Below are 24,964 nucleotides of genomic sequence, written 5' to 3' on the forward strand. Positions count from 1 at the left end.
TCTCATCTTCTTTGTAAAGTTCCTGCCTCCCCACGCCACCGTTTCTCCTGCAACTCTTGCTCCATCTTAGCGTTTCCTCTTCATCCTATTGTCTGCACTCCTCCCTCTTTGACCCTATCTTCTTTTCTCGAAACCTGATCATCTTTTTTTTTTTTCCCCTCCCGGTGTAAATCCAATACATCCTTCAAAAGAGAATACCACCATGAAGAATTTGTGAGGCAGTGATGTGCCAGCTGCTTCTCTTCTCTGATCCCTTTATTGCTTCTGCTGCAACACCACAGGGGATGTTGCATACAGAGGCAGCCAGAAACAGTCACCAAATGGGCTCTCCGCGGAGGGCGGCGAGTGTGCATCTGGAGGAAACGAGCTTCAATCAACTTTCAGATCATCTATGTGCTGCATCCCTCAGTCCAGCCCTGCATCTCCGTATTGATTTCTAATTCTAACGGATCGTATCTGGATCACTTTGAACAGGCTCACTCTCTGCTACACAAAAGGAACATCCTGATTTCCCCCAATCTGTTCTTCAACTCATTACAAGGCCTGATGATGATGCGTTTCTGCCTAAAAGCACACCATCATCATGATCATATTGGTCAGGGCAGCTACGGTGTGTCTTGATCAGGAAGCACAAACAAGCCTTAACAGGAAGTGGTGGCAGTAATGGACATGAGGGGGGAAACCAAGCAGCAACTGCAAGTGGCTAAAAATGCTATGCTGATTTGCCAGAACTGTTGCTGCAGTCTGGCTGCGAAAGCAGAGGAATCCCCAATGGGTCTCATAGTTACACTAATGTTAGTATTTTTACGGCATAAACAAACTTGTTCACAGCCTGGTTTGACGATATTAAGGCTAAGGGTTTAGCACACATTTGCATATAGGGGCGTGGCTTATTTGACTGGCAGATGAGGCTTCAGCTCCACCTTTGCCTGTTTCTAGATTGACTGAATGGGAGGTTAAGACAGCATTTCACTGCCATCACTGAGCCTCAAAATGCATATTAGGCATATTTTATTAATTATTAGGCATAATTAATGGCATATTTTATACAGAAGGGGGGGGGGACAACACTTACTGAAAAGTGCATTGCCATCACTGTGCCATTTACACTGGCACGTCTAGTTCAGCTTCAGACAGTAATGGAAAGTTTTGGATTGCAAACCCGTGTTTTGTTTTTTTGTTTTTTTTAATGGGGGGGGGAAATCCCATGGTGAAAAAAAGAGTAGAGCATAGATGGTTACTTCTTTTTTAACTTTTCACATTATTTTAAAAACCAAAGTGATTATATCACAAAAAATACTCTAACTGCAGGGATCAACACTATTTCTCAGGTAAGTTGTAGGAACAAGGAGACAAAACAAAAACAGTTTATCTTTCAGTAAAAGTAGAGGGTTAGGGCTGAAGGGGCATGACCTGTATTCATGTTGTGCACCAGTGGATGTTATCGTTCCTGATGATTCTGGACCTCCCATGCTCTGGTCTCTGTTACCTCTGTTTAGAGGCAAAAGTCGACTTATCTCATGAGGGATAAACAGCTGCAGAGATTGCTGCCGGTTGGAAGGGGACCAATTAGGAGTCAGCTCTCAGAAAAAGGGGGGAATGAATCACTGAGGAATACATTGTGTTTGTGTGTGCATCTCTCTGAAGAACACAATCCTTTCCCACAAACAGCAACCTGGAAACACGGCTGCTGCTGCTGCTGCTGCTGCTGCTGACAATGCAGCACGACCATTCAGCGGGAGGCAGTCTTGGTGAATCAGCAGGCACTCATCTTCACTGCCTTTAAACATGCCTGCCAAGTCATGGTGCCTGGCAGTGAGAGGCAAGGCTCATTCCAGAGCGCTATCTTTGTTGCTGGCGGGTTTGTTCTGCAATGCAGGCGAGGGGAATGTTTGCAAGGTAGCACAAAGGATGTCCATGTCGTGAAACATCTGGGGCAGAGTTGAGTTCCAAGACAATAAAAAAAAAAAAAAAAAAGAATTGTGCAATCATATTGAGCAAACTTTCATCCACTTTTTCCTTCATTCATTCATTCCCCTCTCACAGAGGACGTCCTCTCTTATACACTGCAGGGGAAGGAAGAAAAATGCAGGACACAGAGCGAGGGAGGCGTGAACCGCTGTTAGATGGAGGGGCTTCAGCTTGGGAGACTGAGAGGCGGGACATGGCTCCAGCTTGCAGAGGGGAAAAAAGGCTGCTCCAGTGAAAGAGGGAACGCTTTCGTATTCAAAGCAGCATTAGCATCTTGGGCCTTCAGTATGCTCGTCCGCTTGCGCCGCCGTCACTCGATGCCGACCGGCTGGCTGGCAGGGATGGAGGGTGGAGAAGTGTGACAGGTTTTGGGAATAAGCTGGGAAAGCAGCCAGCTGCAGGGCTCGGTGACTGTATGTCACATCAGGTGTACAGCCGAGATGTGCATGTACTCTAATAAACTGGCAGAGGAAGTCGGCTGCAGCAGAGAGAAAGGTGACAGTGAAGCTGTTCAAACTTTGAAAACTGAATTGAATTTATGCATAGAGCTAAATAAGGCGCGTGAGGCATGAAGAGGGACAGGTTTCAAGATTATTTTAATATCAAGGTCCAGAGACTGTACAACATTTTGAGAGGTTTCACGTAAGAAATGCACACTTTGGGTATTTTTAGTGCTCTATAAGCTCGTATGGAAAGGGTGGCTTCTCTGGTACCTGACGGGGAAACTTTCACCTACTTCACAGATAAATTCGGAGACAAAGCTGCGCCTCTCAGTAGACCCAGAAATGACAAAGCCAGTGAGTGGAACAGAAGTTACATTTACCGTTTGGGGAAGGAGCGTCAGAACCTGAGAGATCCTGACAGCTGCTCTCAGCTGGTTTAGAGCAGCTTAGTCATAGAGGCACTGACTGCACCGTGGGGGGAAGCACATTAACACAGACTGGGAGCCCACTGCTCTGCTGCTCCGCCGATGGCAGCCGTATGAAATGTTACACTTAAAAGTTACAACAGCAGCTATAGTGTCATGAGAAAGAAAAAAGTACTTCTTTTTTTGGAGAAAAAAGAAGTAGTAAAGAAGCACAAGGCTTCCACTCCATGGTAGCACAACACATAATTGCTGATGTTTTGTTCTGGCTGGATTTTTCACTTGTGTTCTTTTTTTTTTTTTTTTTTTTTTTTAAATCAAACAAGTTCTGGACTGTGTCATTATGTATCCCAGCCAGTTTGAGCAGCGAAGTGGCCACTTGCGATACACAATTAAAAGGTCAGTTACGTCCGTTTGCTTGCAGAGTGTGAGGGTGGCGGCCGCACTTTTATCAGAGTTTCTCCCGCCGGTCCGCTTGAATTTACTTCAGCAGGAAGTCAGAGGGAGCGAACGTGGACAACAGACGGTAAACGCAGCCGTTAGCATTTTCTTTCACCACGAGGTTCTTCTCAGCTCATTGTGTCGACATTGTGATTCTGTCAAACTACACACAGCACTGACATAAAGGCAAATATTGTCATTGCAGCATCATATATTGGACTCGATTGGTTTTGATCATGGACTAGTGACCTCAGCCATCTCTCACGGTAGGGGGCTCTGAAGGCTCAGTAAAATCAGAAAAGGATGATTCAATAATGAAAGAATCATTTGCAGCAGTCCACCAACACAACAACACAGATTCCATTTGAATGCGGGGTGATGAAACTCTCACTTTCTCAGACTGCTCCGTCCAGCAGCGTGCGCAAAACACAATTGGATGCAACAGGTTCCGCCACCTTCTCGGGAGGCTGTCAAGCCGCATTATGGGAAACAGTGCTGCATAGTAAATAACCAAACAAAAACAGCAGCAACAGACAGAACAGAGCAGACTGGAGGGAAAGTAGTTAAATCAAGGATGTAAATGAAAGCACTTCATAACAGAAGAGCTCCAGGGGCACACTGAACATCACAGGCTGGTTGTGCGTACGATGTAAGACGATCGAACAGGGAGAGAGGCGGCTCCTTTGAGAAAGTCTCTGCTGAAGGAAGCCAAACAGGTGGAATAAAAATACCCACTAAATTATTCAAGCTTATTGTTGCCTGGGTTCCATACAGTATGGCATCGTTGGTCCTCGGGATCAATTTCTGGACTCTTTCAAGGACTGAAATCTGCCAGAGAATTCTCCACATTTGTTTCATAATCAGCCCTCAGTATCTGGAGTGTCTCATCTATATCTCTCTGTCCGACACTCAAATTATAATAAAACTGCAATTACAATTTTTGATGGATTAATTCCTCTTCTGCACCTGTTCATTGATCCTTTAAATAACAGAGATGTATCTTTTGAAACATTTCTATACCACTTGTTTTTTTTCCTTTTCTTTTTTTCTTTTTTCTTTCTTAAAAATGAGAGCCATTCTGCACAGCTTTTCTGTGTTTCAAATGCTTTTACATTAAAGGTCACATATTATGCAAAACACTATACCATGCTTTTTTTTTTTAACACTATGTGTCTCTAGTCTGTCTACAAACCCCCCAATGATGAGAAAAGTCCATCCTCTCCACCCTCTGTCTGCTACACTTTTCAGAAAACGTGTGCTCAAGCAGGCCATTGGGAGAATTTTCCCTTCATGACATCACAAAGGGCAGTAGCCCCTCCCCCAGGTGGGTGACACTCCCACAGCTAGGTGTTTGCTCCGCCCTCTTTGTCTGCCTTCTCGCCGTAATAAATAGGTAATTGGGAGAGAAAGCCAGTGCCACCCAAGCTCTACCCGAGAGGGGGCGTGGTCAGACACCGCTCATTTACATATTTAAAGCTACAGGAACAGTCTGTTCTGAGCAGGGCTGAAATAGAGGGGTTTTTATGCATGATCAGACCAGAGTGGATTTTTAGTGCTAGTTTTACAATGAGACCATGAGAAAAAGTTTCTTTACTTTTTTTTAAAATAACTACATCTGCACACTTGACACCTACAGTTTACATTTTGACCTGTGATAAGACCAACTCGACCTTGCCCTCAGACATTTATTCACCCACTGTGCTTGTGTTGGATATACTCTCAGGAGCAGCACGGTGAAATATTCACCATGGTCATCTTAGTCGATCATCATCATTATTTATCTCCCTGAGAAGAAAAGAGGGTTTGAGAACTCTCCCAGCTTCCATTACACATCTGATTTGTGCTTCAAGGGTGCTCGGAGACGTGAGAGCTAAATGCTTCATCCATTAGGCACTTTGAGGCAAAAACAAGCAGATCCGAGTCTGAACAGCATTAATCAATGAGCTGCCTACTCACAAGTCTCTCTAGCATCTCTATACGCCTCGACTCTCAACAGTCCCCTCAAGGTTACTGCTTCTAGCCACGGTGCTCTCTAAGGATCGGAGGTGTGCACTGAGTGCATCGGCTGGTCCGGAGCCAGAGGACCACTTGATATAGACTTGTGTTTTCTGTCCTGAATGAGTGGCAGAAGCGTCCAGAAGTCTCGGCTGTAGTGAGCAGGGTAGAGTCATGTTTGATTCAGAAGCAGCAACTGTGATTGCCAGGTCAGGTACGTGCAATTTGTGTGGGAATGAATCACTAAAGGGAGTAGGATTCTGAGGAAAGATGGTGCAATATTTATACATCGTAATCTAGTAATGGAGTGGTTTGGAGGATAAGTAAGAATTTGAGTAGAATGAAATAAAAAGGATGTAGCAAAGGAAAGAAGATACTATCTGCGAGGGGAAAAGGCAAAATGTGATGATGAGGCTTGAACCGTCTGAAAGGGGAAGATAAAGACAAACCAGGCAGCAAGGAGGGAGGGGGCCGGAAGGTGGGAATATCCAAAAACAGATAATAACGTCTCTTCCCTTTTAGGCGGTTGGAATTTTTTTCACTCTCTGTGACAAGTTTGAAAAAGTATTCTTTTACACAGTACACTCAAATTAACTCAAAACTCCACGTTCATCCTCACTCCCAACTTTGCTACCTGACAACAAAACAAGTTTACAACCCCGCCAGTCGGCTAGCATCCGATCTGCCCGTCGGCCCACCCCAGGCAAGCAGCAGCCATTAAATGATAGATGCAGCATGAATTAATCATAGGATGGGGGACAGATATATAAACACGCAGTGAGGCCCCAAAGGGGAACAGAGGGGGTCTCTCACTGTGTGCTAAGCAGCCTGCACACGTCAAAGTGGAGCTCCAGCATCACTTGACTAACATTACGCAACAGCAGGTCAGGAGGAAATGTTAGAGAACGTGGAAGTGTTGTGGAGATGAGATGAGTGCACTTTAAGCTACAAACTAAACGTCCTGTCGCAGCTATGGCGCTAACATTTTTACTGATGTGATGCATTAAAGAAAAAGGATTCACACTGACACAAGAAGTTCTTATTAACAGTGTGATCAGGGCTGCAATATACTGTGATAGGTAAGGTGAGAATCTTACTGATTTTGGTAATTTAGCGACACTACTTTTGGCTTCATCCTTATTTGCAGGAAAACGTGAAGCAGAAGTCCTGACAGTCACGGCGTCAAACTGGGTGTCCAGACGGGCGCAGCATCTCGGGGATTGGATGATATGGACCTGATTGATTCAATTAGACTTCTTGGACTCGCCTCAACTGCAGCAAGCAGGCTGACACCGCCTAAGCCGATGAGGCGGCCATTAACAAATCCCTGCTAAGTGTTTGCCGAGAATTACAGTCAGCAGGGCCTCTATCAAACCAATCTATCCACAAACACACACACACACACACTATTCACACACCCATTCTGTCCCACACACCTGGCAGAGTATGACTGTCAATATGTTTAGAGCACATTTCACACACTCAGTAGGCATGAACGTGCGCCATAAAGTAAAACAAACTAATTGCCAGTAGGTCAGGTAATAACCGACACATAAATCCAGTCAATACACTTTGAGCTCAGTGTGCAGGCAGAACACACAAGCATAACGCAGAAGTGTGTTTGAGCTTTCATGCATGCGTGTATGTGGAAGCCCATGATCGGACAGAAATCACTTTGAAAAACTTAACAACATAAGTTTAGACAATAAGCTGGAAGATTAATGATGCAGTGCTTTTTTGCACGTCTGGGCAATAATAACAAACATTCTTAAGCACAGTTGGTATTTCAGTGATGTTGTTTGGCAGCATTGCACTGCTGCTGCAGCGGAAGAGCAGATGTAATGTGTGCACAGAAATGAGAAGGAGGAAACCAATTTGGATACACCAAAGCCATGCTGAAAACACTGAGTTGACCAACTGAGTGGCTTCTAAATATGAATTAAACTGCACACACACATCATCACGTCTGGTCTGTCATCATATCTGCCTGACAGACACACAGGGGCTTCGCTGTGAGGCTGGACCCTCAAGCTCCCTTTAAGTATTCATACCACGCGTCACACCTTTCCCAAGCATCTTAATCGTCAGGTTTTGGAGCACTTTACACACCGACAGGTTTGGTTCAGTATGTGGTGTGGGGTGTGGGGTGTAGACTTTGAGGTGTTATGGGGTACACACCTGGTTTCACAGTCTTCAGGCGGATGGGCTCCCGAAAGTGCCGGACCACAGCCAGCGTGTCCCGGTTGGTGAGCCCGCTCACCGGAGTGCCATTCACCTCCAACAGCACGTCCCCGCTAAAGGGAAACCTCCCGGCGTGACAAACCAGCGCCTCCGAAACGACGTGCCCGAGGTGGGGGAACTCTCCCAGCTCAGCGCCTCCTCGCACCTCCACCACCGTGATCAGCTCCCCGGAGCCCCCCCACGACACAGTGCACTCCTGGACTTTAGCAGACCAGTGTTTCTTCTTCTTTAGGGTCTTGGACATTGTTGTTTGATCCTTGTAAACCTCGAAAAGGAAGTCCAAGAAAGATTGATCGTCAACACTGCTTCTGATCCTAAGACGCAGTGACGCACGGGGAAATCATAGCAGATTACAGAAGTTGAGGCAGATATCTGGTGTTGAATTCCATATTATTTCTTAAAAAAATATTCTATTAGATGTAACTCCTTCTGTTTGTGATCGTTCCTTCCATTGATTTACTCGAGCATCACCTGTCTGTGACCGGGATGCGAGATCAGCTGCGTCAGTGTCGCATTGAAGCGGAGAGTGCTTCTTCGGGATGCTGGGGCGTCTCGATCCAAACACCCCAGTTCACAGCAGCGAGGACTTAAGAATCAACACAAGCAGCAGCACTGTCCTTCAACCCGTCAAAAAAAAACCTGGTACAACAGAGCAGGACGGGTTCTGTGAGCGCCACAGTTTTTACGCACCACACTTCAAGGCGTACAAGAGCGTGGAGAAAAATATTCCTCTTAAGGTCTCAGAAAATCCGAGCAAATCGGATAACACTGCCCCAGAAAAAGAGTTCTGACTGAAGCAAGAAACTTCCAAAAACTGATTTCCAACTGGGCGGAAAAAAAGAAGATAAGCCAGCTGTTTGGTCTCCCTCCGCACAATGACAGCTCTTCATCCAAACCAGCCCGAAGAGGCAACTTTACTCTGCGCACCTGTCCTCGTCTCGTACCCTCCTCCTCCTCTCTCAGTGTTGACATCAGCAAGGCAGTCCTTGGAAACGGAAAAACATACCTGTCCCTCCCCTGGCTGAAGCAGGCTGTTATCGGATCCCTTCCACTCTGAGCTGCAGCACGGCGTCTGTTTCTCCGGCACGCCCTCTCCCTGCTTCTCCAGAGGCACGGAGGGGGGATTTGATTTCTGCTCAGAACTACACAGCAGCATGAAACAGACGTGATCCGATTAGGCTGCACTCCAGAACTTTTTTTTTTTTTTTCAAATCTTTTTCCGTGTTGCTTTCCTGATTGAAAGGAGCGTCCGGCCAATCAGAGACTGGAGGCCGGTCACAAAGTCTCTAAACTGATCCAATAGTGGATCTGAAGGGGCGGGTCTTCTTGTGCTTGGGAAGCGCTGGGTTTGGTTTCCATGGTGTGTTTAGTAAGGCGGAGTTCCGGAACAGAGTGGGACTCATGACGTCACATTGGATATGTAAATAGAAAAGTTCAGTCCACCTACAGTTTGTGTAAAGTTTCTGCTTATTCATATTATTTGAACGTTAGAGCTTTGTTTTGTTGTTCTTGCTCCAACAGAAGCATCTGGAGGACTGCGACCTTCCCTGCAGTCTGAAATGTAGGAAAGACTTGCTCGAGGCGATTTCTTGCGCAATAACGCCCTCTTGTGGTTGTTTTCCGTCAGTTTACCACCACCTGTTACCAAGCATCATCAGTGCCTCTGTTGCATTAATACATGGATTATGTGTTAGGCTATCCTGTGTATTAAATTGGATATATTTGCACACGTAATTGAAAGACAGATGTCTGCCTTTTGCATTTTATTTCCTCTGATTCTCATAGAGCAGGAGTGGTTTTCCAAACTTCTCAGCCTGAGACCCCCAATATAACGCTGCTGAAGACTGAGAACCCCCCCCCCCCCCATTGTCCCTGGAGGCATTAGAACACCACACAATGGGGAGCCGGAGGTGCAGTGGTTGGAGGCATGTGGTCCTTTCCCTTATGTCCTTCGTTCCCCACTCACTCTCTCTCTCTCTCTCTCTCTCTCTCTCTCTCTCTCTCTCTCTCTCTCTCTCTCTCTCTCTCTCTGATTTACGACTCTATCCACTGTCCTATCTCTCCAATAAAGGCAGAAAATGTTTAAAAATAAGTCTTGAAAAAAACACCACACAATAACCGTAAAATCATCATACTGTATTTGTCATATATTGTAAGAAACGCTAAAGCCAAACACATTTAACAAGTTTTTTTGTATATAATTTCCCAATAATAGATAAAATAATCATATTTGTATATGTATTTGGAAGGAATCTCGCAACCCCCCAGGGTGTCCTGACCCTCACTTTGGGAACCACTGGCTTAGAGCACAAACATACATAAATGTTTAGTGAATTAGAAAGAACAAGATTAAAAAAAAAAAAAACCTTCTAGATCCAAATCTATTCACACTTTTTATCTACTGTCTTCATTTTACAAATTTTTTTTTGCTCATTATTGTGTAATAATCACCTGCTGGCAGATTTCCAATAAGTGACCCAAACACAAACAATATAACACATAAACAGTTGAAGTGTTGAGGCAGTGGGTGAGTGTGTCGTCTGTTATGGAGACCATGTCTGGTGATTTGTTAAAGATTAACATTCAGTAAACCTTCAGCTCTCCGGTCAGTGGCCTCGAAGGCAGTCCGAGTTGAGGATATTTTCTAAAACAGGTGATAATAACAGCCTTGTTTTGCAATTTCTTTTTCTATTGCACATTAGAAATTGAACATTTCTATGATAAGAGGTTCAGTATTTCTTTTTACACAGGGTTATATGTCATCGACTTGTGCCACTCATCTGTTGTAATGAGCTGACGTTCCTCCTCATGTGTGAGAAATGTCAGCTGTTTCTCATGGATGTAGGAACGACACCCATCTCTCGATGTGCAGTAAGTTGCATGACATTTGTTGCATTGCAAAATTGACGTCATTGCTGATCTTCTTTAGTTTTATAATTCATAAACTGCCAGGTCTGGCCCAAATGTTGTCTTTGCAAAGTCCTGCCTCAAAACGTACTTTTACATGTTACCATGTGAGTCCTCTGGTCCTGCAGAGGCAGTTTCTCTCTTTGTTTCTCTCTCTGTATTCTTATAGCTGTTGTAACTCTTATGGATTGTTTGTTTATTCATTATACAGCCCTTCAGTCAGCTGCTGTTTTTTTAATGTGCTTTACAAGTGAATGTGACTTTACTTGACTGGTCCTTTCACTCCTTGTTTAGCTGAGGAGGCTTCAGGTCCTCTCGCTGTGATCATCATCCCCTGTCTGTTGGCTCTGAGCACAGTTTTAGTGGTGGTTCTGATTTTCTGCAGTCTGCACAAGAGCAAACAAAGACGACAGAGCAACTTAGTGAATTTCACAAACGGTATGAATTGCACTAACTGTGAGTCCAATAAGCTTGCCAGAAAAATGTGACGATGAACATTCTTTTTTTTTTCGTCTTTGATACATCTCGAGCTCCAAAAGAACAAACTGCATCATTTGTTGTGTGTTTGTTTCGCAGGCCAGCAGAGCGCGTCTCCGACTGCACCTTCTGTAAGCACTCCAAAAGCCCAGGCAGCTTTGTCGCCCTGGGAAATCCCCGAGGAGTGTGTCCTCGAGGGACTGGAGTTTTGGCAGACAGGCCGCCTCGGCCCCATTTGTAAGGGTCTGCTGAAGAAGAGAGATGGAGCCTCTTCTGCTGTGGTGGTGAAGTTCCTCCGAGGTAAATGTGGCACAATAAGGCCAGGCTGAGGAAGTCTGACGTTAGATAAGGGTTCAAAAGTGTTTTCAAGGGGAGAGAGAGGCAAGACAGACTTGAAATTAAAACATACAAGAGGTTTCTTAATCTCTCTATTTGTTATTATTTTAACACAGGCCTATATATAGTTTTGAAAAACAGACTTACAAGACACCATTAATATGCAACGAGGACGAGTGCCTCTGTACAGTGGGTGCACATCCTCACAACTAGGCTATACAGTGTTCTGTATTTGTACTTTTTATAAATAATTTAGTCTTTTAAGAACCAGACTGAAGTCTTTTAAGAACCAGACTGAAGTCTTTTAAGAACCAGACTGAAGTCTTTTAAGAACCAGACTGAAGTCTTTTAAGGGCGAGCCGGGCCACTAACTGCACAGGTCTGTTCTAACCCTCTGTTAACACCACACAGATGGATCCAACCAGCCTGAAGGGAAAGATTTGGAGTGGGTCCTCTTCCACGCCACAGTGTGTAAACATGAAAACGTGGTGCGGATGCTGTACTGTCAGACCAAATGTCTGCCAGTGTGTCTAATCTTAGAGGCATACAGCCCAGGGAACCTCCTCCACCTTCTTTGGTCACTCCGAAATGTAATGATTTTTTAAACATTTTAGTTGATTGTATGATTGATGATGCAAAGATGCTAAATGTAATGCGTTAACAGGGGATTGTTTTTCCCTCCAGAGGGATTCAAACAGTGAGGATCCATGTCTAAACTTCTCTGAGAGGTCAGTGTATCTTGTGGCCAAGCAGGTTGCAGCTGGTCTGGTAGGTCCCTTTTTCGTCAAGGATAATTCACAAAACAAAAATCCATGTTAATCAAGAGATGTCATTCTGTGTACCACTTCTTGTGTACTTTGGGGAAAAGGCGTGGCGTCCCTTGAATTTAAATGAGACTTTCAGCCACAGATTGATTTGTTTGGCTGTAATTGGCTCCTCTCTCCCTCAGGATTACCTGATGTCGGAGCACAGGCTGGTGCACGGCGATGTTGCTGCCAGGAACATCTTAATTGGCCCGGGCCTCTCTGCTCGGGTGTCTGGGCTCGGGGTGGCCTTTGAAGGACGCAGCAGGGATCCAGCAGCGTTTAGGCAGAGGGCAGCAGCAGTGCCTCTCAAATGGCAGGCTCCGGAGAGGCTCACCATGCAGCTCTGCATCGACAGGAGCGACGTGTAAGGGCAGAGTTATGTCTGAGAAAAATGAAAAGCAGGCAGGCCTAAACAATGTAATCTCTTTTTGCTTTTGCATGACTAATACGTTTTACATGTGCCATTTAAAAAGGCTCACATTGTCCTTTCCTCTGCAGGTGGTCATTTGGAATATTACTGTATGAACTGATCACCTTAGGTAAAGTTGCAGGTTCAGTAAATTAACATGTTTCTGCAGCACGTTACCGTTAGAGTCCTGTGTAACATTCAAAAATGTGTTGTTTTATATCCCAGGTTCCCCTCCATACCCTGAGCTGGATCCTCTGTCTGTGCTTCCAAAACTGCAGAGGTCTTATCGAATGAAGAGACCAGCGAGCTGTGGAGGACCCTTGTAAGTACACTTGTAAGAAAGAGGGCCACACTTAGTAAGAAAGAGGGCCACATGGCGAGCAGTAGGGCTGCACGATTGATCACGATAGTATTGCCTTGTGAGCCTTTGCAATCAACACACCCCAAATATTTCATTGCACCTTTTGGATTGATCACACTTTTGAAGGGGGGGGGGGCATGTTGTGGTGTTGTATCAAACTTGAAGATACAGACGGATAGAAAGTGAGTAGTAGTTTATACAACTTTAAAGCCTTTTGTAAAGCGAACTTACGGTAATTCTTTACTAAAACCTTTGTATAAATACTTCACATGTCCCTACCAGCATAGTCAAACTTTTTTCTCTGCTTTTTGGAATGTGCGTGGAAGCTAACTAGCTACTTGTTGTAGCCTTGAATGTAACAGCACAACGATTGTCTTTAATCCAGCACCTATGCTGAGAACGTTTTTGTTTTGTTTATTGATGCGTTTTAAATAACTTTTGTGTGCTTTCAGGTATGATCTGATGAAGTACTGTTGGATGTGGTGCTTTAAAGACCGCCCTCCTTTTTCTGCAATCATAAAGCTGCTGGATTCCTCTCTGTATCTAGCTGCCACCGAAGACATTAGTGTGCCTGAGGTGATCGATGTATCGGAGTATAACAGGGATGCAGGGCTGCCATCCCTGTTATACTCTTTAGAGTCAAACGTGGGTCACATAATCAAAGAGAGAGTTGTTTAATAATCACTTATTTATTGTCAAAAAAGGTACAGACTTGTTAACACAGATCATTTTATTCATTGATATCTTCAGACTTCCATCCTTACAGTGTGTACTTTATCTGTAAAGCTGTTAGCATGCATCCATTACCGTGACTGAAAACCAACACACCCACACAATGTTCAGTGCTGTAGAAAACTGTTTCTAAAAAAAAAAGTTCAATGCATTTTTATTACCTCTGCTCTTGAGTCTTTATCAGAGCTATAAGTAATGTCTCTTTTTTTTTTATCATCTATGAATTCCTGCTCCATCATGTTTCTTTAAGGGAGCCTGATACACTTCTAACACTGCGTGTAGCTTACAGAGGCTTCAAATATGTACAGTATGTTCACATAAGAGACGAGGTGTCCATGATCAAAGTGCTTGTCGACAAAAAGAGTGAATACTGGCCGTACTTAAAGTGCAAACACACTTTAACCTGTCTTGCCCTTTTTGAAGAAGTATAGTGGTGCATTTGTGGACACAGCCAACATAAAGTACAATACAACACATTTGCTGCAGCGATGTGTCATGTTTAATCACTAGGTGGCAGTAAACCACAACCTTAACCGAGCTGATGTTTACAGCTCAGGGTGTGCCGTTTTCAAAGGACAATTACACACAAATCAGAGCACAAAATGAAATAATGCTGCGGTATATTGAGTAGTGGAAGCATCCCTTTACATTTGGGTCCACCTTAGTCACCGAGGTCAACTACTGCACAAGTCAGAGGATAATGACATAGGGTGTTATTCTAGTGTTGTCTATTTGAACTGCAATGCCTCTTAAAACAGGGACAAACTCATAGCAAGACTTAATAAAATTATAGATATATGAAACTCGATCACTCCTTTTTTCTTCTTTTTTTTACAGCTTGGTAAAAGGTTAACAATCTAAAATACTAAATGAAGTCCCTTATTCACAGAAGCCAGAAGTGGCTAAGTCGATGTTTTTTTATTGAGCTTATTTTCGGCTACATTCAAATTGATGATCCAACAACAGCAGTCTTTATTTCATGCATTACGTTTGGACATTTTGCTGCAGTGATTTGCTTTAAAGAAAAGCTCCAGCAATGCGGGGTTAGGAGGAAGCCGGCATCCTGACCGAAATGTCTGGACATGTTTACACTAAACTGGTCGTAGTGTTGCGTGACTGCCATTACTGTGTTAGTGACATTGAACTTTTGATGTTGAAAAGTCATCATTTAAAGACCTAACTATATGACTCAAACAGAACTTTAAATGACAGTGATCACTTCCCACATGATTATCCCCCCAAAAATTTAAAATCCAAATTAGAAACAAAGAGGAATCCAAGCAGTTATTTCATAAGAACTATAACTATATATAGTCTGGTGAGAATTTATTGGTTGGTTGGTTTTAAGATTGGATTTGAAGAAAGGACTACATTTTGATGAAAATTCAGTGTTTAGAACAAGCCATCTTGAATTAGTGAAACTGCAACACAGACTAGACTTGCATGGAGAATAATCCTAAACAGCAACACTAAAATGCTCCACTCAATCCTCACTCCTCTGTCTGGGTTTCTGGGAGCAATGTTCACCGGTGTTTCAGCTTAAATCCTCCAAAGCAGAAGAGAGCAGCAACCGTCTGAAGCATCCTTTACCCAGATGGGCCAGAGGTAACCTTTTCAGGGTGTTTCAGACAAAGCTCTCATCCCCTTTCTATACTTTTCTGTTCCAAATGGATGTTGGGAACAAGAGGTAGGAGACAGACCACAGCAGGTAATACACACAAGCAGGGGGGAAGGAAGAGCAGAACACCATGATGACTCCTGGAAACACAAGAAAAAAAGAACACATGATTTACAAACCTCTTTGTGAAGATTTCATAATGACTTACTCAACAGCCATATAGCAATGCAGTGATTTGACATCTGCCAACATATGATACATACATGTTTCCAATGACCATGGGCAGGCTACTTGTAATATATAGTGAGCGAAGCTGCTAGTTACGTTACATTACATGAACTGAAGCTTCACTACACTAAAGCTAACCACTGGTGAAATGGAGCAAGCCAAGCTACAGCAACAAGGCAAGAGTAGCTTACTACATTTAGGCTATTTTCATTGATCACTACATTGCACAAAAAGTGAAGAAGTCTCATATCGATAAGTGTCTGCATAGAGATTTCCATTGAGGAAAAAGGAGGATGGTAGGATGATCAACAAACATTACAGACTCGAGAGAAATCATGCTAGCATGATTGTCCATTTGGAAATAGTTTATGACCCCTCACATTGAGACAGCTGGCCTGAATTAGCTTGGTAACTCAAATGCCACCAAAACCACCAAAAACAGCAACTCCCTCAATTTCCATTTCATTGGCATGTTGGCAGAAATGTACAAGTCAAAGCTTTGGCACGGAAAAGAGAAACTATGTAAACAGTTAAAAACCCTTACCACCAAAAGATGATGTCTCTGAAAACTCATTTAGAGAAACCTTTATGGCAGGAATCTCCACCTGAACTATCAGCGCTCTTCGTAAATTCTTATTCTTGATAGCTACGCTGTTCCTTGTCAGAAAAGATGGGTATGAAAACAGGATTGTTCAAATGGTTTTACCTCCAGCATAGACTACTTTCTTCCAAGCCTGGGACTCCAGCACTCTGTCATGGGGATAAAAGTTCGGACTGATCATAAAGGGAATCATAACCACTGCAATGACCCGCAATAAGGCAAGGTTTCCCCCTGACAGCAGAGAGGCACTGGACAAGATGGCCGAGGAGTAGATGCAGGGCAGGCCGCGGTACATGAATGGTATTCCTACGGACCAATCAAGAAATCATTTTTTATGTGAATTAAACACCATACAACAGAAAATTCACATAACACTTCACTTTGGAACTCACCACTTGAGAAGAAACAGAGGCGGACAAACACAGACAGGACATAGCACACGCACAGGATGTTGTCGAGCAGGTCACTTGTCCTCAGCAGCAATGACGTGGCAATTCCGAAGGTCGTGAAGTCAGCAAAGTCATCCAGCTTTGCCCCTGAACATGAATAAGAAAAATGTGAATCATCACATACTAAGCTGGTGATGGTCAGGCACCATAAACCCACTATAACATTGTGTTGGCAGAATAGAGGCATGCCAGTGGTCCCTAAAGTCTGCAGAAGTAGTATGGGACTTGTAAGGGATAATCCTTAAACTATTAGGCCCCTCTCCTGCAAAATCTTCTCCCAGTTTAGGTCTTTTAGCCGTTCACTCATTGGTGGATTGAGTAAAGTCTCTGTTTGAGTAATGAGAGAACAGTCTACATTTACCTTTAAGGAGTTTTACAATGTGTGTTGTGATTTGGAGATCTGCAGATGAATTAGACTGATTGATAAATGTGGCTCTCTGAAGGTGATGTGGATTGTATTTCTGATGGACTCTACCAATGTTTGAATGTGCAAACTGTCCTATTATTAGAATCATTTCAATCCCCCATGGCGCCTTTGTTGTGAGTTTACATTCCATCAAAGCCAGAGTAGATACATTATCATCTCCAGCACTGTCACTGCCAGTGTTACGGACATGTGACAGTGGGTATTGTGCAAGCGCAAAAAAATCTCCAAGTGGAAATTTCAGCGTCAGCCCATTCTATAAACAACATTCTCCGCTGCAATGTCCCTTTATCCCTCAGGAACACGGAGCATGTTTTCACGAGAACGATGGGATCCAGGCCACGGCTAAAATGAACGAGGTGGAATTCCACAGCCCAGGGTCAACAATTTAAGCAATTTCAGGTATGCTGAGAACCTAAAGCGATGGGATAAAATAGACAATTGGAGTGTGATCCTGTGGCATTAGGCTGCTTAATCAGAAAGTGATTGTTCATTTGACAAAAATACATTGAGGGGGGCAAAACAACATCCACCTGCAAAGTCATGCAGAAAAAAACACGCTGGGACACAAAAGCCCTCTGAAATGTGCAGCCAGTGATGTATTGCGATGCACCTGTGAGCTATTTTAGGCTACGCACAAAGTTTGAACTTTCCTGCTGGAAAACACTTCAACACAGCCTATTTATTTTACCTTTATTTATTTCACTACATTATTGTGATACAAAAATGAGACAGAAATTCAGCTTGAAAAAAAAATGCATTTATCAAAGTTGAGTCTCAAAAATGATAAGTCTTCAAAATCTAGTTGAAAAAAGGTGCGGCCATGAACAGTATGTTTGATTCATGCACGTCAGTATCGGGGAGGGAAAAGAAGGATGTTTTTAATAGCTTCATGAATGGTAACATTTTGCTTTGCTATCCATATCATGGTTAAGTCTATTGTGGATCCAGCTTTTGCTTGGTTTTAAGAGGACGAGAAAGCTGTGGCTGATTTGATAAATATCAGATGGAACAACATAAAACATGTCTGATTATTTCTTTGGGGGGTTTTGTGAGACCATCCAGCATCTTTCAGCTGCAGAGTTTCCTTTCACTGGTCCCCTTTGTTTCTGACTTTGTGTTGCCAAATGAGCAAGTTCAGACAAAGGTCTATGCGGTGAGCCCTGCCAACAATCCTGTTAATGTTTATCTCTGGTAAGAGCTATTGACCAAAACAGTCCACTTACCCAGTGCAGAGCACGCATCAAGTCGCCTGGCAACTGCTCCATCTGCCAAGTCCAACAGGTAGCCAATCAGGACGAGCCAACATGCAGCATGGTGGTGCCTGTTCAAAAGTAGCAGCGTTTGGTTTGGCTGTTGAACGATGGCTACCCAGTACAGAAGGTGGGGTTGTTGCCATTTTCCACCAATTAAAAAGCGATAAAACTAGAAAGTGTCACAACCAATTATTCGTCCAAATAATCCTCAAGTGTGTGTTGTCGATACAATTATTTTACATCTCCCCATCAAGTTGGAGCTTCTCCTATATTGATGGTCCCAAATCGAGCTGCAATAACCTTTAACAGTGACAGAACAGGAAGGGTCACTGACAAACTGTGCCAACTCGAGCCAAGCGCAAGACATCCCGAAAGAGGGCAGCCAGCTGACAACACTGTCTTCCATGTTAACTTATGTTTGATCACCAAGTTTCTGTGAGATCTCGTGTCTGTGGAATCGTCACTGTGAAATTGTTACTTCAAGTGGCAGTTGTTTGCCACCTTTTCAAAATCGATTCTGAAAATGATGGAGCCAGCTTTAGACTTAAAAAAGGCATTTCATTTAATATATTTGTGTTTTGACATTTTGGAGCCTCAGTGGTTACTCAACTGTGTGCCACCAAGGTATAGATTTTTTCCAAGCCATTGATTAGGCACACTAACGTTTCAGATGGTGAAATACATTAATGGTGTGTTCACTCACCCGTTGAGGCTGCTGAGAATGGAGGTCATGCCCATGACCATGTTGGCGATTGACAAAGCGTTAGCGGCATTTTTACGTGCAAACTCCTTGATCTGGAGTCCTGTGGACTGATCACTCAGAAAGAGCTTTCCTGTGCAGTGGAAAAGACCTGAGACCAAACAACAGCAGGAGATAATACACATGTTGGTTAGGTACGCATCCTCCACTGTGGTTTAAGAAGCTAAAGGCTAAAACCCTACAATGTTCTGGTGACTTTACCTGCTGGCCTTTTGATCAATGGTTGTGAATGGGAATAGATTACTGATTTTATCCTACTTTGGATCAAAGCACAGTGTGTGTGTGTGTGTGAGAGAGAAAAATGTGCAATTGATTTAAATTCCTATCAGTCATCATGACTGAATAATATTTTACTGCAATGTAGATGGAATCCATACAGTAGAATAATGTAGCATTTCATACGTTTCTTTCTACTGTTTTACCTTATTAATGAAAAAAACAACACATTTTGAATTGCTTCTCCCGTCTCATGTAAAGAAGAATCACTTACCAAGACGTACGTTTATAGGACCAAGGCCGAGCTTATGATACATTCATCCACTTTCAGATCACTAAAATGCATTTTTGTTACTGTACATTCAGAATTCAAACAAAGGTTTGCAGCGTTAAGCATGCAAAAATATAGTTCACCCTACTTTGTAGCATTACTTTATGTCTGTCAAACACATTTGACATCTTTTAGCTGTTATGGAAAAATGGCCAGAATAGCATGCATTACAGTTCTACTCATATACAGTAATCATCAAATATTTGCCAAAAGAAGCATGCCAAAAATAGATAGTGTAAAAGGATACATTGTGAAGTGTTAGCACTCGTGTGATTTCATCAGGGGGGAAATAAACACTGATGTGTGTGGGGGGGAGGGGGGGGGGGGCTGCTATGAACATACTGTAGGGTTTTCTAATACAAACAGCACTGGCTAAAGTGAGTTGTACCTAATGCATTGACACATACCAGACGTGAGATCAATTAGCCTGTTAGCTTAGCACATCAAGAAATACAACTGTGGATTTATATATATATATACTTTCCTGTCTCCTATTTTTTAGAAAATGCATTTAATATGCAAACACCAAAAACATAGGCGGATAATGCCAATAGGGATGGCTTTGTTGGGCCATATGATTGCTCCAATTGCAGGCAGTCGTTTGGTGTTTTAATCTAAGTCAGCAACATAAAGTGACCGCTGAGAGTGCGTCGCTCCAGCCAAACACAGCGTCCGTCCCCACGGAGCTGTGACGTTTCTGAACGAAGCCAAACAAAGACGGATTTGTTTGTTTTGGTTTGTCTGCCTCCTTATTTACTTTCTCTCATGTCATAGTACTGTCCAAGACAGAATGCACAGAAAAAAAAGACCTGCACAATTGTAATGTTTTGTCTGTTTTAAATGTTGCAGTATAGCAACCCTTAAAGTGTTTTTTCACCCTGAACTTGGTGTGATTCCAAAGCCAGGCGAGTTCAAGAGACTCTTCATCTGAAAGAAAACAGCGCATCAGACACAGCAACAAGCCAACAAACACTTAAATGTTTACGTAACAGCATGCCTTTTTACTCACTACCTGGCATTCAAATCATATCTTATACATGTTCAGGGGAAAACATATCACTAAAGATAACTGTGGGCCCCTTGTCTATTTTAGAGGCTGATGGGGCACAAGGCAAAATTGTACAGGGGGCCCCTCAAAGCAGCATTTATCCCTATTATTTTATTTAAAAATAAGATTTTTCAAAATTAACATTTCATAGTTTTTACTAAATTTAAATATCAAAACAATAAAATCATGTATAGGTTTAAAAATAGCGCTCTATGAAAAAGAGCATTCAGTCATTTCCTTTTGTACTTGTCATTATCCGCTCCACTTACTCTTGCTTGCTTTTTTTTTCTCACCCAGACGGATAATTCCTCTTCGAGACTGTCACTGACACACTTTGGTATTTACAGTAATAATGCTCAGCTGAGTGCCATCAGACGGGGCCCCTTAGGGAGGTTTCCTACTACTACTTCCTACATTGCAAACTTTGGACACTTTGAGCCCCTGTTGAGGTTTCATGGTTGTAAGCCCTTGGGAGCCCCCTACTGGGGTAGTTGCCTGTCTTGCCTGTTGATAAGCAGCACCTCTGCAAGATATATTTACACAGCAATTTTTTTGTTTTACCCTAAGCCAATGACAACGTTCATGATCTGATGCATTTTCCTTGCTGGTAATGAATAACAGACACACAGTCTGCGGGGGTTCATCGCCTGGCCAAAGGGCTAGACGCACTGTCAATTTCAAGCAGGTCACAAATTGTCTGGATTTTTCTCGAAGTTCAAAGCATGATGGGAATGTATTTGTTATCCTGCAATGTTGGGTTCCATGTATGCTGACTATTATAAAGACTCAAAAACCAGGGAAACAGTTTATGACGGGGATTATCTGAAGTAACCTCATTGATAAAATGTAAAAGATTTATACCAGATATGACTGTATTCTGATTATAAAATACATCAAACATGAAAAAAACAAAACAGATCAATCAGCTCATTAAAGTTGTTGTTCTGTCTAATCCGATCCCAGCAGACCTGGGCTCTAATCTCTGCCACCCTTGTTTATTTAGAGGTACATTAATACAGATTAAGAAAGGAGATGAAGGAACAAGAACCTACCGGAAGATGAACTGAGGAGGATCATGATTTTCTCTAGCTGACTAAGCTGCAAAAAATAAACAACAGGAGATTAATAATACAAAAGCTTCCTGTCATGAAATCAAACTGCATGTAATGAACAGTAAAAGTATGTGAAATACATTTTGACGAACTGACAAACAAAACCAGCCATGGCCGTGCATTAATTTGGCTGGATTTTTTTTCATTTTAATCAACAAATATTGGGAATCCTGTGCTATAGTTACCCCTCTTGATTCCTTCTTTTCTATCTCTTTTTCGCCATTGAAAGCCTCCACGACGTGCAATTCATACACTGTAGGGTGAATTTGGGTAAAGTGACACAAACAAGTGCCGTTTGTGTCAATTTCAATTTTGATTTATTTGCCAATGCCCCTCATCTTCTATTATTGTAAATTGTTTAAAAGCTCTGCTATACAGATGATAAACAGGAGAGAGATATTAAACAGAGGATGGATAATACTTCCTCAAACGCATATTGACCCTGAACAAAAACGTCTCTTGGACAAATGGCAAAGTGGGACACCTTTGATTGGTAAACTGAGGCACTTATTGCAAACACACAGGCAGAGAACATGTATCAGCCCCCGCCTATAAGACGAACATACACAACAGGGTGTAGAGCCAAAGGAAGCAATGTAGAAAACATGGAGACCAAGCCAGGGTCTGACTGAACAGCATATTCAACAGAAAAATAAACAACCATTGCCAACCTGGCATTCTCTCTCTCTCCCTCAAAATTCACAGGTTAGGATTTTGGACTCCACTTGAGACTTGCCTATCATAACTTGGTACCTGACTCTGGGTTTATGAGACTTATGCTGCATTAATGTGCTGCTTAGGTGGTCCAAGTTTAGGAGTTGGGTTTACGTGATTTCAGTGTTGATGCAGCGGGAAAGATCAAGGCATACATTCCAATAAAGAGTTAATATGTGATATGTAAATTAATAAATACAATGATGAAATTAACATATTTATTCCCACATGTGACAAGTCGGCCACTGAATTCTGTTTTGAGTTATTCGGTCTTGAGCAGGTGTTCTTGTGTATTAAACAACTCGGAAAAACGACACCACCTGAATGCATCATATGTCCAAAGTCAGGTGTGTTCCGTCATCCATCGCTGGTTCACCGCTAACTTGTTAAATATTTTGTGCCACTTCCCAGGAAGTGATGCCATACCCACAGAAATGTTATTTTTTATTCACATCTGAGTTTTTAGTTGTGTATTTCAGTATTGACGTGTAGGCTAAAGATTAATATGATTAGTCTAAACTGTCCCACTTAACCCATATTTACCCTACATAGGAAACTATCCGACTTTTTCCAGCAATGGGGGTTTCTTTGTGCTCCTCAAACTTTCTAGATAATTCGTGACAATGCCTTGTAAACCTCTTATGTTAGTACTGAGGTTTAATGCGTCACACTGTCCTCAGCTCTGCCTCCTCCTGCACATACAATAACTGCAGGACTGAATATCCCTCTGTGCAAAATCACCAACACGGGAATAAAATTAAGGACAAATAATCCATTATCAAGATTTCAAACGCACAAGATTTCTGAATAAAAGACTAAGACTAAAAAACACAAAGGGAAAAAAACGGTGCAACTGCGTCACAAAAAAAACGGAGCAAAAAAACGCAACACATGAAACCTATTTTACTCTAAACACGGAGGCTTACTCATTTTTTTTTCACTTTGGCATATATGTACCAAACACACAAAATGCAATCTCATCTTACCTGATGGGACCTCCAAAGACTACAAGTTCCAGAAAATTCCAGTGATAGACTTGATTAAACACGTACGAAGCCTACACACAATATAAATATATATATAGATATTTTTTCTTTCCGTCATTCACTCAGAAATATTTATCTTTGTCGTCTTGTCTCGCTCACTCAAACAGAACATAAGAGCATTTACCTGCCTGCCAAATGCACAGTGCGTCCTTATAAAGACCTAGAATAAACCGAACAAGAGGGACAAGATACGGGTACTTTTCCCAATCGATGCCGGCCCCGCCCCCTCTCTGAATGACAACGTCTCATCTAAATGAACGGCGGCAAATGGGAAGAGAGTCCATGAGGTAAATGCAACAGTCTGCGGGTCTATGTCGATTTAAAAACCGAAAGACTGCATGTTTATCATTATTTTAAGGAAAAGCAGAACACTTGGAAATACCGCACTATATGTGTGGATGATAAATCTAAATCCAAAACAGGTTAGCTTAGTTTGAAGCCATTACACCACCAGCATTGACACAAGGCAGGATGGTTCCTAATGCTTTTTATGTCGTTTACACCAAATTCTGACTCTAGCATCTGAATGCCGTGACTCATCAGACCAGGCAACATATTTCCAATCCTGTATTGTCCAATGTTTGTGAGTCAGTTTACTGTATAGGTGTGGTCTTCTGATGCTGTAGCCCAGTGGTGTCCAAACGTTTTTTCTTGCGGGTCAAAATTGTCGCGTTAGAATCGCTCACGGGCCACAGGGTTTTGTTTTTTTTAAATATTGGAAGGAACTTTTTGTATTTTGACCTCTTCAAAAAATTATGTAAGTACACAATAATTAATTGCAGTGGGAAACTGTTGTGTTCTCATTTTTTGGAAAGAATAGTCAGGCTTTTATAGGTCTCCCTCGCTAACATGAAAAAGAAAAAAAGAACGAAATATGCCATCTGATGAGGCCTGGGGCCAAAATCTTCTAATTCTTCGATTTGAAGTCAAGGGCCACAAAAAAATCCACTCAAGGGCCACAAATGGCCCCCGGGCCGCACTTTGGACACCCCTGCTGTAGCCCATCTGCTTCAACATTTGACGTGTTGTGCGTTCAGAGATGCTATTCTGCACACCTCGGTTGTTTCACTGCGGTCAAGCCAGCCGACACTTCGTGAACGACAGTCAAGCCAGCCGACAGTTTTTTGCTGAACGTGAGAATAGATGCTTTACGGTAATCGCGTCTCAGTTAAACCAATAGTATTTTTATTGGAATTTCTAACAAGGCCCTGTTTCCGTACACACATTTCACAATAGGGTAATGGGAGATGTACGCCGCCTCATTGCCACCCAGAAATATGAATTTTTTTCCACTGTATTGTTTCAAAATAAAAGCTCAAAAAAGATTAAAACATGATACGAATTATGATTTTGGATTAAATTTAAAAGGAAACGCCCTGTTATCCACTTCAGGGTTATAGTAGATGAACCCATGGTGTGACCCAACAAGTTTCAAGACATTCTGATGTATAGTTTCAAAATAAAAGCCTGTCAAAGTGCCAAATATGAGACATATTACGTATGATTTTGGATTCAATTTACAAGAGAACGCCCTGTTATCAAAGACCAATTCCACTTCAGGGTTGTAGTAGATGACCCTATGGTGTGACCCAATAAGTATCAAGACATTCTGATGTATAG

At 42.6% G+C, this 24,964-nt stretch overlaps 3 protein-coding genes across 7 annotated transcripts in view; 1 reads left to right on the forward strand and 2 right to left on the reverse strand.

The window, feature by feature from the left end:
* magi3a (membrane associated guanylate kinase, WW and PDZ domain containing 3a) overlaps positions 1 to 8,903 on the reverse strand; it is a 127,840-nt gene extending 118,937 nt beyond the window's left edge. For both annotated transcript variants that reach the window (XM_079358828.1, XM_079358827.1), the window contains exon 1: positions 7,451 to 8,903. In XM_079358828.1, the coding sequence (XP_079214954.1) occupies positions 7,451 to 7,757 (307 nt within the window). In that variant the 5' untranslated portion in view covers positions 7,758 to 8,903. The remainder of the gene's footprint in view (positions 1 to 7,450) is intronic.
* A 1,132-nt stretch (positions 8,904 to 10,035) lies between these two features.
* Positions 10,036 to 13,487, forward strand: LOC306834257 (tyrosine-protein kinase STYK1; the record flags this gene model as incomplete). Its single annotated transcript, XM_079360091.1, has 9 exons — positions 10,036 to 10,384; positions 10,715 to 10,858; positions 10,997 to 11,197; positions 11,645 to 11,823; positions 11,918 to 12,001; positions 12,183 to 12,403; positions 12,538 to 12,578; positions 12,674 to 12,770; positions 13,262 to 13,487. The coding sequence occupies exons 1-9, from the start codon at positions 10,333 to 10,335 to the stop codon at positions 13,485 to 13,487; spliced, it is 1,245 nt and encodes a 414-aa protein (XP_079216217.1). The 5' UTR covers positions 10,036 to 10,332.
* On the reverse strand, positions 13,480 to 23,572 carry tmem269 (transmembrane protein 269). 4 transcript variants are annotated; one of them, XM_079358831.1, is made up of 8 exons: positions 23,469 to 23,572; positions 23,285 to 23,355; positions 21,525 to 21,570; positions 18,821 to 18,968; positions 18,088 to 18,185; positions 16,381 to 16,524; positions 16,094 to 16,294; positions 13,480 to 15,299 (listed from the first exon to the last, which is right to left on the reverse strand). In XM_079358831.1, exons 3-8 carry the CDS (start codon positions 21,547 to 21,549, stop codon positions 15,190 to 15,192), a joined length of 726 nt encoding a protein of 241 aa, XP_079214957.1. In that variant the 5' UTR covers positions 21,550 to 21,570; positions 23,285 to 23,355; positions 23,469 to 23,572; the 3' UTR covers positions 13,480 to 15,189. The 4 variants fall into 4 exon arrangements, with proteins under 4 accessions (XP_079214957.1, XP_079214955.1, XP_079214958.1 ...); XM_079358829.1 differs by having other exon boundaries at positions 18,821 to 20,351; positions 23,469 to 23,571; XM_079358832.1 differs by adding an exon at positions 20,302 to 20,351 and having other exon boundaries at positions 23,285 to 23,535.
* Positions 23,573 to 24,964: the final 1,392 nt, after the last annotated feature.

This window comes from Symphodus melops (genome assembly GCF_947650265.1).
Source record: "Symphodus melops genome assembly, chromosome: 13".
In the NCBI taxonomy this organism is placed as follows: Eukaryota; Metazoa; Chordata; class Actinopteri; order Labriformes; family Labridae; genus Symphodus; species Symphodus melops.

Coding starts and splice junctions, on each gene's coding strand:
- tmem269 (XM_079358829.1), bottom strand. CDS start 19,002: ATGTGTATTATCTCCTGCTGTTGTTTGGTCTCAGGTCTTTTCCACTGC. Junction 16,295..16,380: donor CCTCTGTTTCTTCTCAAGTG/GTGAGTTCCAAA, acceptor ATTGGTCCGTAG/GAATACCATTCATGTACCGC. Junction 15,300..16,093: donor GAAAGTAGTCTATGCTGGAG/GTAAAACCATTT, acceptor TTGTGTTTCCAG/GAGTCATCATGGTGTTCTGC.